Source organism: Canis aureus, chromosome 15 (assembly GCF_053574225.1).
Source record: "Canis aureus isolate CA01 chromosome 15, VMU_Caureus_v.1.0, whole genome shotgun sequence".
NCBI classification, from domain to species: domain Eukaryota; kingdom Metazoa; phylum Chordata; class Mammalia; order Carnivora; family Canidae; genus Canis; species Canis aureus.
Window position 1 is genome coordinate 41990639 of NC_135625.1, and position 19513 is coordinate 42010151.

At 36.5% G+C, this 19513-nt stretch overlaps 1 protein-coding gene and 1 pseudogene across 9 annotated transcripts in view; both read right to left on the reverse strand.

Moving 5' to 3' along the window:
* The window catches only part of ZMAT4 (zinc finger matrin-type 4), a 353108-nt gene that overhangs the window by 120296 nt on the left and 213299 nt on the right, over positions 1 to 19513 (reverse strand). The window contains exon 6 of one of the 9 annotated variants that reach the window (XM_077849304.1): positions 14316 to 15977. The exons of the other annotated variants lie outside the window; for them this stretch is intronic. Within the exon in view, the coding sequence (XP_077705430.1) occupies positions 15886 to 15977 (92 nt within the window). The 3' untranslated portion in view covers positions 14316 to 15885. Of the gene's footprint in view, positions 1 to 14315; positions 15978 to 19513 lie in introns of those variants that run through there. 9 annotated transcript variants of the gene reach the window in all.
* LOC144285108 (putative ATP-dependent RNA helicase DDX43 pseudogene) lies at positions 1911 to 3989 on the reverse strand (annotated as a pseudogene).

A 19513-nucleotide genomic window follows, 5' to 3' on the forward strand; every position in this document is an offset into this window, starting at 1 on the left:
ATAGATAAACTATCAATAATATATAACAATTATATATGCACCTAACAACAAGGCCTCAAAAGTACTTGAAACAAAAACTGATAGAGTTTTAAGAAGAACAGACAATTCGACTGTAATAATTGGAGATGTCAATATCCCACTTTCAATATATATAGAACAACTAGGCAAAAGATCAAGAAGGAAATTGAACACTTGAACAACACAGTAAATGAAGTAGACCTAAGAGACATTTACAGAACACTTAGCTCATCAACAACAGAATACCTATTCTTCTCAAGGGCAAATGGACCCTTCTCTAGCACAGACCATATGTTGGCCCATAGAACATGTGTCAATAAATTTGAAAGGACTGAAATCACGCTGAATATATCCTCCTACCATCATGGAATAAAATTAGAAATCAGTAACAGAAAGAGCTTTGAGAAATTCATTAATATATATAAAAATTAAATCACATATTCAAATAACCAGTAGCTGAAAGAAGAAATCAAAATAGACAACAGGATATACACTGAGATGAATGGAATGAAAACAATATATCAAAACTTATGGGATACAGCAAAAGCAACACTCAGAAATTTATAGCTGTAAATACATGCATTAAAAAAACACGATAAAGGGGTGCCTGGGTGGCACAGTCAGTTAAGAATCCAACTCTTAATTTTGGGTCAGGTCACGATCCTAGGATTATGAGATTGAGTCTCGTGTCAGTCTCCACACTGGGCATGGAGCCTGCTTAAGATTCCCTCTCTTCCTCTTCCCCTGCCCCCATCCCCCTAAAAAAACAAACAAGCAACAACATCAAAAAATAAAAACCCATAATAAAGATCTGAAATCAATAACCTAACTTCCCATCTTAAGAAACTAGAAAAAGAGCAAAATAACCCCCTCAGAAGCAGAAGGGAGTAAATGAGTAAATAATAAACATTAGAGTAGAAATATTGACATAGAGAAAAAATTAAAGAAAATCAACAAAACTAAAAATTGATTCATAGAAAAGATCAACAAAATTAATAAACCTTTAGCTAGATTGACACCCGAGAGAGAGAGAGAGAGAGAGAGAGAGAGAGAGCACTCACAAATCACTAAAATCAAGAATAAAAGTGAGAACATCACTAATTATCTTACAGAAATAAAAAGGATCATAAGTGAATCCTATGGACAAGTGTGTGCTAACAAATAAGACAACCTAATGAAATTAAATAAATTCTTAGAAAAAATATACAAAAATAGGTTTAAAAAGTAGAATATATGAATAGACCTGTATAAAATAAAGATCAAATGAGTAGTCAAACTTTCCACACAAAGACAAGTCTAGGACTAGATGGCTTCAATGGCAAATTCCACTAACTGTTTAAGAATTAGTATGAATCCTTCACAAACTCTTCCTAAAAATAAAAAAAGCGAAATACTTCCTAATTTACTCTATGAGTACATGAATAATGGACTGGTATGAGATGATACCAAATGATCCAAACATAGCCCCTGTATATTGGCCCTACATTGTTTCCTTCTTCACAGTAGGCTAACATTTATTAACTCAAAGCCCACTGACACAAACTCAAACTCTTACACATCTAATTGTTTTTTTTTTTCTCATGAAATCCTTTTATTGTTTCATTTAGGAGGTGAAATGTAATCCCTTAAGAAAAGTACACCCCAAAAAATACTGTAAACAAAATGAAAGGATTCATTTTCATAAGACAGATCAGCTTATCTTTTTATCATATAAAAAAATTCGTTACCAGTATCTTTTCCACTGCATTGACATCAGAACAGGCTAAACTCTTTAAAGACTGACCTTAATACAACATTATGGAAGATTTACTTTTTAAATAAGGATAATTAAGTGAAATATAATGCTACTTTCCTTAATATCCATGAAAAAAAAATTAACTCATGTTTAAACGCTTTTGATTTTATTAAAGAAAGTATAAAATGTCAAATTCTATTTTTAAACACTTATTCTTTTACGAATCCATTGTCTCTTCATAGTGCCAGCCAGCATTTTTCCAGTATTTCTGGATATTCTAAATAGTGTAGCTCTAAAAAAATCTTGATATCTTTGAATAGGCTGGCACCACTTTTCAAGGAGACTAATAAAACTTCTTGGGTTTTCCTTGGGGTTTCCCCAACTTTCTTTCCGTTTCTTTTCTTAGTCTATGTGCCTCATACCTCTCGGCCATTGCCACAAGTTCCTCTGGGACGCTCTGATGTGCTATTTCCAGAATATTGATTAACTCGCCAGCAACTCTCCAGTCATTTCTGGTGAGGAGCGTAATAGATATCCCTGTCTTCCCTGCTCTTCCAGTACGCCCCACTCTGTGTACATATTCTTCGATGTTCCGGGGGAAATCGTAATTATAGACATGTGTGATATCGTTGACGTCGAGACCTCTTGATGCCAAATCGGTGGCAATCAATATTCTTACTTTACCTGTTTTAAAGTTTTCTAATGCTCTCTCTCGGTCACACTGCTCTCGATTGCCATGAAGAGATTCTACTGATACATGTTGCAGAATCAGGTCACTTGATAAATGGTCAGCAATGGCTTTTCGGCTGACAAACACTATGACTTTGTCCTGAGAAGATATGCTTTCCAGAAAACGTTGGATATGAGAGCGTTTCTCCTCTTCCGTGGTGACAATTATATTCTGTTTTACAGTACTTACAGCAACTAAATCCAAAGTGCCAACATATACAATCATTGGTGCTTTCAAATATGACTGTGCAAGTCGACGGACAGCATATGGCCATTGCACTTGTCATAATGGTTTGCCTATCTGGGCGCACATCTAACAAAATCTTCATTATCTGGGGTTCAAATCCCATATCTAGCATCTTGTCAGCTTCATCTAATACCAAGTAGGTTATACTTCTGAGGTTGACGAAGTTATTCATTTGTAGATCATTCAGCCTCCCAGGAGTTGCAATAATAATATCTACTCCTTTTTTCAGGTCTTGTATTTGTCCATTTCTATCTCCACCACCATATATACACACACTTTTAAGGCCTTTATACGAATACTTAGAACATTCAGCTTCTACCTGAAGCGCTAATTCCCTCGTGGGTGTGAGGACTAACATGCCGGGGCCGTTCCTTTTTTCTCTAATTACAGGCTGTAAGTCAAGATGGATGAATCCTGGCATTAAATAAGACAACGTCTTCCCCGTTCCGGTTTGAGCTACTCCAATGAGATCTATTCCTTGTAGAACTATTGGCCATGCCTGTGACTGGATGGGTGTTGGTTTTTGAAACCCTGCCCTTTTAAAGTTTTCCATAACTTCTGGATAATATTGAAAAGCATCCTCAAATTTACAAGTAGGATTGGGTATACGGCCTTTTTCGCCTTCTTTTAAGTCATCGCACATTATATTATTATTTTCTTTCCTCCATGAGTCTACTTGCTCTTGTGACATTGAACTTGTTGTTTCTGATTGCCTATAAAAGTTTTTCTTAATTGGAGGTAAGTCAATTCTGGATTTCGAATTGTAAAATTTTCTTGTTTTTTAACAAGATTATCTATCGCTGTTTTGGCCTTTGCTTGCATCACCTTGTTCCCAAAAATTCTGACCTCTGCTTCTGGATAAGCTTTTATTATCTGTATTTTCGTGTTTGTTGTAGTTTGGAGGTCTTTTATTTTGGACCCCCCACGACCGATCACAGCGCCGACCCATACGTTCTTCAACCCAAAGCAGAGCGGCGGTTCCCGGGGACCGGCGGCCACAGGCTGCTGGAGGCCGGAGTTCTTCCAGACGCCGCCCCTGCCGCCCCTACTGGCCTCCCTACTTCTTCGATTCGGGTCCTCCACCGGCCTCCTCTCTGGAGCCCGGGACACTGCCGAGCTTCGCCGAGAAGCAACGACCCATGAGGAGGCGTTGGCGCCTGCTTCTTGTCTCGACGTGGTTCCGAAGGAAGATCCGGCGTGTCCGACGTCGCTCCGCTCTGGGCCCGCACCTCTCCACCGTGCCGTCGTGCCTTTCCACATCTAATTGTTTTAAATAGAGCTCAAATAAACAGATTTTTAGGTACTTAGAGCCCGCCTGTTTTGCACACCCCAAGAAACTGCATCCCAAATCTGCTAGCCATAGATAAAATAAGTCTTGTAGCTATAAAATCCTAATTGAAGCCCTGCCACTTTCAGAGCTCTTTGATTCAGAGATACTCTGCCAAACTGCCCAGAGACAGCACTTATATATGTAAGCCTCTTCACTAAACCTTTTTTTCCCTTAGTAGGTCCCTTAACCTTCTTTTTCTGGATAGTGAGCCCTGTGCTATAGCCTCTGAATGGTCTCATACTATGAGGGACTTTCCCAGCATGCAAATCTGCCAAAGCATCACTCAAATGAATCTCCTATGAGCTACTGTCACCTAGTGGTCATATCTTTTTCCTTGATCGGTCCCCAAATTCCTCAATCTCTATCTCATCACAGGCCTATTATATACTCTGACACAAAACCCAGACAAAATCATAAGAAAACTACGCCAAATATCCATTGTAATAAAAGTCCTCAAAAAAATACTGGCAACTGAATTCATAAAAATAAAAAAGATTATTCAGCATGACCAAGTGAAAATCATATCAGGAATTCAAGGTTGGTTCAACATATAAAAATCCATGAATATAGTTTATCATATAAGTAGAATAAAAGACTCAAATCAAATGATCATCTCAGTGGATGAATAAAAAGTGTTTGATATTCCCAACAGTCTTTCTTGATAAAAACACTCAACAAACTAGGAATAGAAAGGAAATTCCCTAACTTGAAAAAGAGCATCCATGAAAACCACACAACTAGCATCATACTCACTAGTGAACAACTAAATGTTTTCTCTGTATGACCAGGAATAAGAAAAGTATGTCCACTCTCACCACTTCTATCAACAATGCCCTGGAGGTTCTTGCCAGGGCTGTTAGAAAAGAAATTGAAATAAAATGCATCCATATTGGAAAAGAAGAGATAACACTATTTGCAGATGACTTGATTTTGTATATAGGAAATCCTAAGGACTATACACACTCACAAACTGCTAGTGCTAATAAATGAGTTTTATAAAGGTGTAAGGTCAGTATAAAAAGTTCACACAATTGTATGTCTATCCACTTGCAATGAACAATCCAAAAGTGAAATTAAGAAAATTCACTTACAGTTGCATGAAAAATAATACAATATTAAGAATAAGCTTAGCAAAATAGATGCAAGACTTATACACTGAATACTATAAAATATTGTTGAAAAAAATGTTTAAAAGACCTAAATAAAGGGAGAGTCATCTTGTGCTCATGGAAGACAATATTGTTAAGATGGCAATATTCCCCAAATTTATCTACAGATTCAACATAAGCACTATCAAGCTATAGATGTTATTTTTAAAGAAATTAATAAAGTGACCCTAAAACTCATATGGAAATGAAAGGGACCCAGAATAACCGAAATAAATTTTGAAGAAAAGCAAAGTTGCAGCACTGATACTTCTTGATCTCAACGTCTACTATAACGCTACAGTAATCAAGATTGGGTGGTAATGGAATAAAGACAGACCTATAGATCAATGGAATAGAACTGGTAGCCCAAAAATAAACCCATACATTTATGATCAATTGATGTTCAGCATGGATGTAAGATAATTCAATAAGGAAATAGTCTTTTCAACAAATGCTGCAGGTACAACTGGATATCCACCTACAAAAGAAAGAAGTTGGACCCCTTCCTCAAAACATATACAAAGATTAACTCAAAATGGATCAAAGTCCTGAATGTAAGATGTAGAAGAAAATTAGGTGTAAATCTTTGTGACAGTTAGATTAACCAGTGGCCTCTTAGGTAACATACCAAGAATACAAAAAACAAAAGAAATATAAACATAATCAAAATTAAAAAATATTTGAGCTTCAAAGGATACTACTAAGAAACTGAAAAAATAACCCATGGATGGAAGAAAAAATGCAAATCATATGTCTGCTATAAGTCTAGTATTCAAACTATAAAAAACTAAAGGTAAAAAGACAACTCAATTAAAAACTTGACAAAGGACATGCATAGGTATTTTTCCAAGAACATACACAAATGTCCAATATGATAAGATGCTCATGTCATTAGCCCACTAGGATAGATGGGATTAAGAAGATGGATAATAATAAATGTTGAGAAGGATGTGAAGAAACTAGAATACCTAGACATTGCTGGTGGGAATATAAAATAGTGCAGCCACATTTGGAAAACAGGTATATAGTTTTTTAAAAAGTTAAACATAAGAGTTATCACATACCTTAGCAATTCCATTCCTAGGTATATAACCAAGAGAACTGAAAACATACATCTACACCAAAGCTTTTACATGAATGTTTAAATTAGTACTAATCATGATAGTCAAAATAGGAAACTATCCAAATGTCCATTAATTGATGAATGGATAAACAAAAGGTGATCCATACAATGGAATATTATTCAGCAATAAAAACAAATGATGTATTGGTACAATACAGGCTACAACATGGATTAGCCTTAAAAACAATATGCTAAGTGAAAAAAACAGACTCAAAAAGGCTCATATCATAAGATTCCATTTACATGAAATGTCCAGAATAGGCAAGTTCAGGGACAGAATGGGGAGCTGTGGTAGGGGAGAACATTGAATAACTGCTGAGATAGTACAGGGCCTTATGATGATGATGAAACATTCTAAAATTGATGGTGTTCATGGTTGCACAAGTTTGTGAATATACTAAAAACCACCATATTTGATACTTTGAAATGGTGAATGATCTTTCTGTTGAATTACATCTCATTTTTTTACAACAGAGGCATAGGAAAGGATCATATGTATTTCAAAGAAATTAAAATAAAAGAAAGCCTGTTATGCTAATCTACATTCTTATCATGCCTAATGATTTTCATTCCTTCTTCAAGATCTGATTTCCCATCTGGCATTTCTGGATAACCTAAAGAAGCCTTTAGCACTTCTTGTGTGGATCTGCTGGCAACAAATTCTTTAGTTTTTGTTCATTTGAAAATGTCTTTATTACACCTTTATTTTTGAAGAATATTTTCACTAGTTGACAGGTTTGTTTATTTTTCTTACAGTACTTTGAAGAGTTTCACTGACTTCTGGATTTAACTTTTTTGTTTTAATGAGAAATCAGCTATAATTCGTATGGTTGTTGCTTTATTTGTAGTATGTAATTTTCCTTCCTCAAGATTTAATCTTTTGTTTTCAGCAGTTTGACTATGATATGCATGATTCTAGGTGTGGTTTTCTTTATATTTATCACTTTGTGAGTTTCCTAAATATTTAATTTGTGTCTTTCCATAAATTAGAATTTTTGACATTGTCACACACTGCTGTGATGTTTTTATTCTTTTTAAATTTTCTTTCTGATTTCTTTAGATCAGAAATTTCTACTGATCTAACTTCAAGTTCACTGACTCTTTCATCAATCCAATTAGTTATAAACACAACCAGTGTTGTGGGGAGATAAACACATGCAAGAATTTTAAAATTCTGGATGTTTTTCATATCTAAATTTTTCACTTAGGTCTTGTTTCTATTACAGATTAGATTTTCTATTTCCCAACTCATTATGATTGTATTTTCTTCTATATCTCCAAGCATATGCATTAGCTAGATCATCTCAGTATTATCTCCATTTATTACATTTTCTTTTGAATATGGGTCATATTTTCCTATTTCTTCAGATGCATATATATTAATTTAGTACTATATCTGGACATTATGATTCATTGTATAAACTCTAGATTTTGTTATATTTCTCCAAAGAGTACTTATTTTTAAAGCAGACAGTGAACTTAGCTGAACTCATACTCCAACCTCTGTGTCTCTAGTGATGCATGTGTTGGGCAGAGGAGGCAGCAGATTAAATTTCTACTCAATCCTTTAGCCTTAGCTAGGCTGTTTGGAGTAGTCCTCATGAATGTGTTGCTTAGTATCAGGTCCAAGTTTAATCCGAGTATATAGATAAAATTTGAGCCATCCCCTCTGTGGCTTTCTCCTTTCTTTAATTTTCCTTCAACTTCCTGGTGGTATGCACCCCATTACTCTGTCCTCTGGTTCTTCAAGCTAGCAAGACTATGGGTTTTTAATCTGAGTTTTAGCTAACCAGCTGGTGCTGTGTGGGGTTAACCCTGAGTTAAAGAGCTATTAAAATTAGGAAAACCACTCAATGTTGTTTTCTTCTTCCAAGTATTCATTTTCTTCAAGTTTCTGGTTGCTTTTGAATGTTCTTCATTGCCATCCAGTAAATAATTTTAATATATTGACCAGAGTGTATAATTATTGGTAGAGATTGATCTGATAGGAATTATTCCACTATTATTAGAGTAGATCCCCATGATTAGGTGGCAACAATGGTCAATTCCATTCACATGGTAACCATACTTTGGAAAAGTGAGAGATGATTGAAACAATATATATGATTAGCAATCAAGTATGTATGTGTGGGTACATGTGTGTGTGCATGTATGTTGCAGAGGCCAATGACCACTGATTACACCTAAGAACTTTTATGTCTGAGAATTAAAATAGGAAAGTTATAGATGTGCACTTGAAATAGAGGGAGAGCTATGGAACAGAGACCAGATAAAGGGATGAGTAAAAAGATAAAGTCAGCATTGACTTTTGAGGATTAGCAACAGTTCCAAGTATGAGGAGAATAGCTTGAAGTACCTCCTCGGTTGGTCTGCAAGTCGAGATACAGTTTGTTCAGATTCAAGCTAAATAGAATTCAAAAGCTTTTTTGCTATGACCACATACCTGAATCAATCCTTACATTGCCCTTGAGCTGCAGAAGTCCATGGGTAGTCAAAATAATAGAGAGGGACAAAATAAAACTCTTTCTTATGGTCCCAAGGTAGGATCAATTCTTCATTAAAACTGAGCTTGGACCATCTAATATACCAAATCCAATTCTGGAGATGAAACTATCCATATGTCTAGCACACAAACTCACAAGCAAGTGCTCCTCTGTGGTTCACACTGACCTAGATGGAAACTAAATGGAAGATAATGTGAGAAGAGATGCTGTGAATGACCCAGCCCAACGCCTTCATTTTATAGAGCGGAAACTGTGACCCATAGGGGTGAAGCAATTCATCAAGTCCTCACAGCTACTTGGTAACAGGACTTGAGACTCACCTCCAGGGTTTCTGACTCTGTGTCCACTGCACTGAATCTTAATGATTCACCAGGATTTTGTGAAACCATGGCTTTCCCCTAAAGGACTCATATTGAGCAATACATGCCTCTCTTTCACGTGTAAAGGCAAAGGAAATCAAGACTTATTTACAAAACAACAATGCTTGATAACTCATTTCAAATTATTTAACAGTTTGCCAGCTGGTATCTGTGAAAAGCTATGCTACCACTTCACTGGTCCATTAGCTATTTCAGTAAATGTATCACTATTTGTCATACTTTGTAAAAATAGACTCCAAATTCAACTTATTGCATATTTTTGTTCATTATTCAGGTCTAAGAGCCCACTTAGCTAATGTAGGCATCATACACACCTTCCAAATAAAAGATCTGTTTTGGTAAATAACATTTCTATTGGCAGCACACCACCAGCTTCTATATTCCCAAAGAAGTATTTAATTTTATTGCTGTGTATTTTTAAGTTAAAGAGGTTTTTCCAAGATTTTAAGGGGAAAATTTTCCATTTCTTACAGTAAATACATATAAACCATTCGGGGATTTTAAACACAAGTTTTAAGTAACATTAGAATGCTTAAATTTCCTACTAGCAATGAAGTTTCCTGAAGGCAAGGTCCATGCCTTCTTCATTATTGCATCTCCAGCGTTGAACATGATGTCTATTACATAATAATCACCTAGTAAGTATTTGTTGAATGACTAATGGATGAATAAAGAAAGATAACTTTCTTCCAGGTGACTCCATTATAGAAAGCATCTACAGGATTGAATTTCTCCATTTTCATGTGGCAGCTTTGGTGCTGGGCATACAGCCAATCAAAGATTCCAGACACAATTTATCAGGATGCCTGCTGATTCCTTCCTCATCTCAACCTCAAATATAAAATCCCCATATTCTTGGGGAAATATTCACAAGAGATGATAATTGCCAGTAGCAGAATCCATTTGAAAAAGAGATTGAAAATATAGAATGGACTATACTTTTGTCTGTTTCTTTCTTTCCCATATATCTATACATTTACATACAGAAGATACACGAAAACCTTCAAGTAGAAAGCTTTATGGTATTTCACTTGCCACAGGAATTACAATGCTATAGACTTCTTGAAAACAGAAGAATGTCCTCTTTCACATTCCAGGACAATGTCATCTTTATATTCCAGGGTTTATCACAATGCTTGTCACATGGTAAGTGCGGATTGAAAATTAGTAAAAATAAGGCAGTGAACAAAAACATCAGTAGATATGTTCTTCTTTGAATAAACCTGACATTTGTTTCATATACTCTAATATCAACTTACAATCAACTTTATAGAATCCCACCTACTGCAGAAAATTAGGTTTATCTGTAGTAGTTTTATTTTTATTTATTTTTTTAAAGAGTTTATTTATTTACTCATGAGAAACACAGAGAGAAGGCAGATGCAGAGGGAGAAGCAGGCTCCTCACAAGGAGCCCGATGTAGGACTCAATCCTGGGACTCCAGGATCACGCCCTGAGCTGAAGGCAGACGCTCAACCACTGAGCCACCCAGGCATCCCTATCTGTAGTAGTTTTAAAATAAAAGACACATATGACTGCTTTTCTGCATGGAGTTAAAGCTGTAATTTTAGAAACAAACAAAATGGTTTTCCTATTTGTTGAAGGACAGGTTTCTCCTGATTTTGCATCTTTTCACAAGCATCCCTTCTTTTGTCAAATGAATACCACTAACAAAGCCCATGGCTATTTAAGATCCTTCGTAACAGATACATCTTCTTAGAACTTTAGGAAAACATTGTGCTGAGCTCTTGCAAAATACTATCCTAGTTCTTGAGCTTACACTAAATAGTAGAGAACTTCAATCAATACTGAAGAAGGGTCTTAAGGTACCAAGAAAGAAAAATGACTTGGTTAGCAGCTTCACATGATACTGTCAGCTTCCTCAGTGTAACCCAAATTGGCAACTACAGAACAGTTAAGTGGCTTAGATTTTGGTAGGTGTGTTTTGATGTTGCTTTTGTCTTTTTCTTGGTCAATATCTCACAGCCAAGGACACTGGTTCCATGTATGAAATTTGAGGCTGTTTCTAATGTATTAGCCAACTCTGAAATGACAGCACCCTACAATCCATAAATGGAGGCAGAACGATTCCATTTTAAAAGCCAACCTCATCTTTTTAAAACCTAGTCAGTGATGATAAAGAGTTAGCCGAATTTCTCTAGACAGTATTGCATTTATTAGCTTCATTAATAACAATAATAGCAAGAATCTGTCTTGGCTGAAGAAAGATTTGCCTACAGGATGTAAATAGACAACTGTGAATGTTTGACCACATTCCTTGTTGAATTTGAGATTGAGCAGAAATTTAAGTTATTATTCATATTACTCATTAAATTTATATTTTTCCCTATTAGTGTTCCCAAGGCCTTGGCAAGGTATCTTTCAGAATTCTAATGCCTCTGCTCCCTTGCACTTTGTTGAGGGGAAAAGTACACTGACTGATACAGAGAAATATATCTTTCACTGTCCCACTTCTCCTCTGACCCTCCAGTCCTCTCAAAGCCTTCACATAGACTTCTATATTGATTCCATCTGGTTTTCTGTTCTCTTGAACCTCCCACAGTCATCCCCCTAAAAAACACATGAGACCAGCCATTTGCCATTCCAAAAAAAAAAAAAAAAAGTCTGTGGCTGGCAAAAGAAGTACAGGTTTGCCTGACATTCAAGGCTATACATTATTTGGTTTTGAGCTGTCTTCCCAGCTTTGTCTCACTTATCCATCTAACCCCACTGAACTTGTTTGCTAATTATGCTCATACTTTTCCCATCTCTCTATGCCTTTCATCACACAGATCTCCTGGCTCTAGAGAACCTGGTCACCAATTTTCATATGTATGATGCTAACTCCAAGTTGGAAGTAGTTTCTCCATGATTTTCAAATCCCAATGTATTGGGCTGGAGTAATTCCTAAGCTCTCATTTTTTTAAGATTTTATTTATTTATAATTCATGAGAGACACAGAGAGAGGCAGAGACATAGGCAGAGGGAGAAGCAGGCTCCCTGTGGGGAACTTGATGCAGGACTGGATCCCAGGACTCTGGGACCATGCCCTAAGCTGAAGCAGACGCTCAGTCGTTGAACCACCCAGGCATCCACAAACTCTCATTTCTTTTCCATATTTTGTGTTATATTTATTTCCATGAAGGTATTATCTTGCTCTCTACCTCTTCTTCAGACTTTAAACCCTTTAAGATTTGGAGGAGTCGGGCAGCCCCGGTGGCGCAGTGGTTTAGCACCGCCTGCAGCCCAGGGCATGATCCTGGAGACCTGGGATCGAGTCCCATGTCGGGCTCCTGCATGGAGCCTGCTTCTCCCTCTGCTGTGTCTCTGCCTTTCCCTCTCTCTCTCTCTGTGTGTCTGTCATGAATAAATAAATAAAATCTTTAAAAAAAAAAAAAAGATTTGGAGGAGTCAGACATTTCAATATTCTATATAACTTCAGTCACAAAGCCTGCAGATAAAAGATATCTAGTAACTGTGAATGAATAAATGAATGAGTGAATGAATGAATGAAAATGATCTCTTCTATATCACACTATTTTCCCACTTCAATAATATGACAGGAACACGAGCCATTTAAGCAGTTTAATTATCTAACCCAAAATGTGGGCTCTGAAGATCAGAGTAAGTCTATATGCAACAGCTGAGGTGTCAAAACACATTAAAAATAATAATGCAAAAATAACCAGGTGTAATCTAAGCTGAGTATTTTCTTCTGGCACCTCTTCCCCTACCATTCAATTTAGAATTGTGTTCTATAATTATCATATCTGCTTTAAGTTTCTATTTTCTGCTGATTCTTAACTAGATAAAATACATACAGCTTTCAGAGATTGAAAATATTAGTACAAGGAATGAACTAATGTTTTTGCTTTAATGTACTAAATATAATAAAAAGGCACCTTACTTGACATAGTAATTTTTTTTATCAAATATTCAGCACTGTGAAATATCCACCCATCAACTTGAGAGCCACAATTCTGACTGCACTTAGAAATTAGAAATATGGTCTTTGATTAGTAGGATAAGACCATGCAAATCTGTAGACATTCATTAAGAACCTTCTATCAATAATATACTGCTTTGGATTCTGTTCAGCGATGCAAAGAAGAATAAGAATTCTGAAGAAATTTTGACAAGACCAAAACTGGATTAAAAGTATCAGCACTGATAGCACCAAATGTTCAGAGCTGGGCTTCACATTTCAGAAGAAGGCTCTCACAGTATGTGGGATGTAGCATAGTAAGTTAAGAGTAAGTCATGGACATGCTCTGCCATGGGAGAGGCAGCTGTCAGAGGCTCTAAAGGGCCAATTGGGACCAAATTCTTTGAGCTCACATTCATATTTTTTTCTCATTTTATTCCCTTTACTTATATGCTTAGTGCTATGATTTTCCTTATTTAAATTGGCATAATTACTCACTGGATTAAATTAATAGGCTTCCAAAATACCTCCTTGTCTTTTGTCTAGTTCCCTAACCCACCCTCCTCACTGCTGTCTCTAGCAACTTCTTTCATAAAAACAAGTTTCCTGCCAGAAATCTTGAAATCACTCCCACAGCCTTCAGGGCTAAGTGAAAGTATTTAAATCTAACTATGATCTGACTCTTTCTCCAGCAACTTCTCCCATTAATCCCAAACCTGGCATTAAACTCCAGCCACATCATACAGTTCCTCAAGGGGATCCTGTTTCCCTTGCTGCCATGCCTTTTCATGGCTCTGTCCTCAGACTGCAACTTCATCCCTCTCAGCTGCCCTGTATATCTTCCAGGTGTCTTTTTTTTTTTTTTTAAGATTTTATTTATTTATCCATGAAAGACATACAGAGAGAGAGAGAGGCAGAGACACAGGCAGAGGGAGAAGCAGGCTCCATGCAGGGAGCCTGATGTGGGACTCCATCCCAGGTCTCCAGGATCAGGCCCTGGGCTGAAGGCGGCACTAAACAGCTGAGCCACCCGGGCTGCTCTTCCAGGTGTCTTTCAAGGCCCACTTGACTCCACTGATCTGAAAGTCTGGCAGCTTCACTGCTCTATTCTCACTATTACCTTTACATTTCCATACTTAAACAGTCTGTCTCTTCTACTGGCTCAGTTAGACAAGGCTTTTTTTTTTTTTAATTTTTATTTATTTATGATAGTCACATAGAGAGAGAGAGAGAGAGAGAGAGGCAGAGACATAGGCAGAGGGAGAAGCAGGCTCCATGCACCGGGAGCCCGACGTGGGATTCGATCCCGGGTCTCCAGGATCGCGCCCTGGGCCAAAGGCAGGCGCTAAACCGCTGCGCCACCCAGGGATCCCTAGACAAGGCTTAATCAGTGGCCAGAATGCTCTAAAATGAACACTTCAGTGGGTACTTGTTAGACCTATTTTTCCCATGAATCAACTGCCCCTAATATCCCCGAATATACCTACTACATTCCTATTTAATACCCCTGCTATTCTGCAGTAGCCAATATGCTGTTCCTGAGTTTGTTTCCTCCTCAACTCAATGAGTGCCAAGTAATTGTCCTTCACAACACATACTACATAGTAGCACATTTTCTCTTCTCCAAAGCACTCACTTACAGCCAACACCATGAAGGAAACATAGGTCAGTTGTTCTTTCCTTCAAACACTAAAGGAACTCCAGGGTTTTTTGTTTTGTTTTGCTATTTTGTTTTTTTTAGCCCTGAAAAACATGAATGAGTGATGGATTTCTTACCAGAAAGTTTTGCTACCCTAAAAATCTGCTAGAAGCATGAGAAATGCAGCCTTGAACAAAGGAAGTATGATAAAGGGTGTATTCACAGGAATGACGGAAGCAAGACAGTGGGAAGAGAGGTAACCTAGAGTGGAAATGAAACCAGCCCTTCAGTAGAAAATGTGGATCATGTGAATTCACAAGTAAGATGAGCTGCAAACACCTATGTATACTTAGAATAAATCAAAACTCTCACAATGACCCATTAAAATCTGCACAATGTGATTCTGTCTAAACCCAATCTCACTTTTTATCCCTTATTAGCTTCAGGCACTCTGCCTACCTTTAATGCGATAGGCCCCTGAAATGTGCCAAGCCCCTTCCCCACACTGGGCTGTTTGTACTTGATAGTACCTCTGCAAAAAATGTGTAGGTGTTTCATGTCTGGATCCTCTCCCTCATTCAGGTCACAGTCTAAAATGTCAGCTTCCCTGTAAGGCTGTCACTAATCATCCCATTTAAAGGAACCTACCTCCTACTTCATTATTTATTATAACACCCCACTTTTCTCCCTTTAGCATTTGCCATAGGCTAAAAATATGCTTCTTTATTTTCTGTCTTCTTGCCAAGATAGAGGCCTTTTTCTCTCATTCATCATAGTATCGCCAACACTTTTTGCCTGGTATACAGCAGGAGTTCAATATCAGTGAATGATTAAAAAATGAATAAATGAATAAAGGAAGAATCAGAGAGGAAACCAAGCAATAACATGTAACAATCTTCCTGTTTCTAAAATCTTGATTGGAACTTCTGTTTCTATCAACTCACATGGAGATTGGGAGCCCACAATCAAGTTGTTAACGCCAATTAATTTGGTCCCCAAATCTTTTGAATCCTTCAAGTATATTGAATTGGCCAAACACAAAGGGAGTATGGTTGTTGGATGAAGAAACGATGGTTGTTGGATGATAGCAAACTTCAGATGGTATGGTTATGTCCTGTCTCTGCTGACCCCAGCCGTGACATCCATCAGGCCAGGCCCAGACCTTGGGCAGAGGAAGACAGAGTACTTTCTTGGTTCTCCTGAGGATAGGCAGAAATCTCTGTTAGATTTTAGTTAAAAGTAAATAAATAAAATAAAATCTTTGACTTGATATGTTGACTGCATATATTAATTTCACCCGTAGATGAGATGCTTTTCACTCTAAAATCTACAAGGCTATGAGAGAACAGTATTTATCACATAGGTCAGTTGTCCACTTGCTTTCTGACTGTGTTGGTTTTAGTATGTTGCCACATTCTCTAACAATCCTCTCCTCAAAGATGGAGTTTACTGCTCTACCAGTCCTTGAATATGGTCTAGTACTGACTTCTAACTAGTAGAATGTGAAGCAGGTAATGCTATGCAACCTTCAAGCACTCCACCCAATCTCTCTCAAATGTCTCATTCTGTGGGAAGCCGGCCACCATCACAGGAGCATGTAAAACAAATCCTGGGAAAGTACTGTGAGGAGAAAAACTGAGGCCTCTTGCCATTATATGAGTGAGTCACTTTTTCTTTCTTCTTTCTTTCATTCATATTTTCAAATTTTCCAGAATCACCCAGCCAAGCCACTCCCAAATTCTTCCACAGAAACAGATATTTAAAAATCTATTGTTTTTTTTTTTTTTTTAAAAGCTCTACACTTTGAGGTAATTTTTACATAGCAATACTTAGACTGGTTGCCTTTGAAAACTGTTCATTTTGGGGGCACCTGGATGGCTTAGTAACTTAGTGTCTGCCTTTGGCTCAGGTGGTGATCCAAGGGTCCTGCATTTGAGTACCATATTGAGCTCCTAGCATGGAGCCTGCTTCTCCCTCTGCCTGTGTCTCTGCCTCTATCTCTGTCTCTCATGAGTCAATAAGTAAAATCTTAAAAAAAAAAAAAAAAAAACCTGTTCACTTTTCTTACCTAGAGCACCTTTCTTTCCACTGGAACAAACTTTCAAGCAGACTCAATGCCTGAGCCCCCCTGCACAGGAATCTTAGGTAACTGAAGATAGAGGGGTGATAAATGATGGAACTAAGCTGTCTACTTCCTGAGATATGACCAATGACCAAACTAAGGAAGTGTGACAAAATATGAAACAGAAAACCCTGAAAGTCCACAGCAGAAATAACAAAGAGTAAAAATCTCTTACTCCGGTGTTCTGTTCATTTTGAGGTACGTCTGCTTTCTGACTCATACTACTTTAATGATTTGAAGTCCTATATAAGCTTCTTGTATCCCTTGGAAATTAATCCCCATTCCTATTAGTAAAGGTAGAAACTGCCTTATAGAGAGAGTAATAAATTCCCCTCTGGGAATATGTTTTCTCTTCACAAAACTTTACTTCTCCATACCAGGTCCCTGTGAATAGTGAATATGATTTCTCTGCATTTCTATATTCACTCCTGTTGAGATGGAGTCATGAATGTGAGGAAAACTCCTTTATTAAAGCTATATAAGGCACTTTGTAAGTGATTCATTCCCAGAAAACTGAGAGTTGACTGTGCCCATTCTATACTATAGTTCAAGGCTAGCTATATGTATTTAAAAATATATTAAGTCCCCAAACTCAACTGTTTTTTTTAAAGAGTTAATTATTCAGAGTTCTATTTAGTCAATGATGAGTCACTAGAAATTGGTGTGCACACAATCAGGAGCTGTGGGTCTAGCCATAATTTAGAAGGGTAACAGTCACATCTTCCCTTCTCTGGGCCTCAGAATGCTGCTCCACAAGGGGGGAGGGAAGGGAGAAGGGAGGGAGGGAGGGAGGGAGGGAGGCAAAAGGAGTATAATTCAATGATGTTTGATGTCCTTTCCAACACTACCTGCTTATATGCTCAGAAACATTATCAAATTTTCAAAAGAGTTCTTTGCTCTGTGTCTACAGCTGAGAATTGCATCAGATTTCTAGTTTCTTCTGAAGCAACAAAATAACTGCATTTTCTACCCTACAATGTTTAAAAGAATAAATAATAAAGAGCTGCAAAATGTATATTCTATTTCCCCCTAACTTTAATTTCACATTTTATACTGTCACTATTTTTAAATAAGAAACTACCTAATATCTGTGTTTTATGATAGCAAGAAGAATTTAAACTATAAAAACCTCTGAAGTACTTTGTGATCATTGAATTTTATAATTTCATAATTCAATGACTTCCTTTGTTTCCTACATTATACTCCATCTTCAGAAAAAGGTGACTATTTTTCTTGTTAAATTAAAACTTGGAAGTAGAGACATCTGTTTTCTGGAACAAATAACACTAACATTGAATCACTAACCAGGTTATACATATTAATAACCATTTAGGCCAATCTCATTTAAAATTCTTTGCTAATCTACAAGAATAATTTTTAAAATTCGACTTCTCACTTGAACAAAGGAAGGCAAGAATGCTAACACAATTCTATGGAGTTTCCAATGACTAAATAATGTGACTACCAAAAACTACAAAAGGTACAATTTCTTGTGCTATTAAATTATATACCAATAATGGGTAGCAAGTTATGCATAGGTAACAGAATCAAAACCAATGTAGAAAAACCAGGTGCATTTTCCATATCAGTAATCAACACATAAAAATGAAATTCCAAATAAATAATCCACATTAGTATTAAAGAGCAAAAATAGTTGAAGAAATTTTTTTAAAATGTGAGAACCTTTACACTGAAAACTGCAAAATGTTGCTAACAGAACTTGAAAAAATCATAAATAAATAAATAAATAAATAAATAAATAAATAAATATAGGATTTTCACAGAATCGAAGACTCAGTATTGTGAAGAAAGAAAATAAATCTCCCCAAATTGATCTTTAGATTAAATTCAACCCCACTCAACATTACAACAAGCTTTCTGTGTAGAAATTGACAAATTGACTGTGAAATTTATATAGATATGCAAAGGATTTAGAACAGCCAAGCAATACTGAGGAAGAAGAAAAAGCTGGAGAGTTTGCATTACCTGATTTCAAGACTTCCGTAATACTAAAGGAATCAATACAATGTGGTACTGGCATAAACAAAACAAACCAATGGAACACAATAGTTGGATGCAAAGAGACTCATGTACAATTAATAGATTTTCAATAATGTTGCTCAGATCATTCAATGAGGAAAAGAAGATATTTTAACAAATTTTCTGAAATAACTCGGTAAATATATGAAAACAAAATGTATTTCAACTCCCATCTCATGTCACACACAAAAGTTAGTTTGAGATACATCATAATCCTAGATATAAGAGCTAAAACTATGACATTTGTAGACAAAAACATGTAAGAACATCTTTGATCTTGGTTGCAGGCAAAGATTTTTTAGATGTGACACAAAAAGCAATGATCATAAAAGGGAAAAAAGATTAATCAGACTTTTATAATTTAGTAATGTCTGTTTGCCAGACATTATTTAAAGAAATGAATAGCCAAATCGTAGACTAGGAGAAAATATTTGCAGTGCATATATCTAACAAAGGATTTGTGTTAATAATATATGAAAAGCTCCTATTATTACTCAACAATAAAAAGACAACCACACTTTTTATTTATTTTTATTTTTTTTTAAGATTTTATTTATTTATTCATGAGAGACA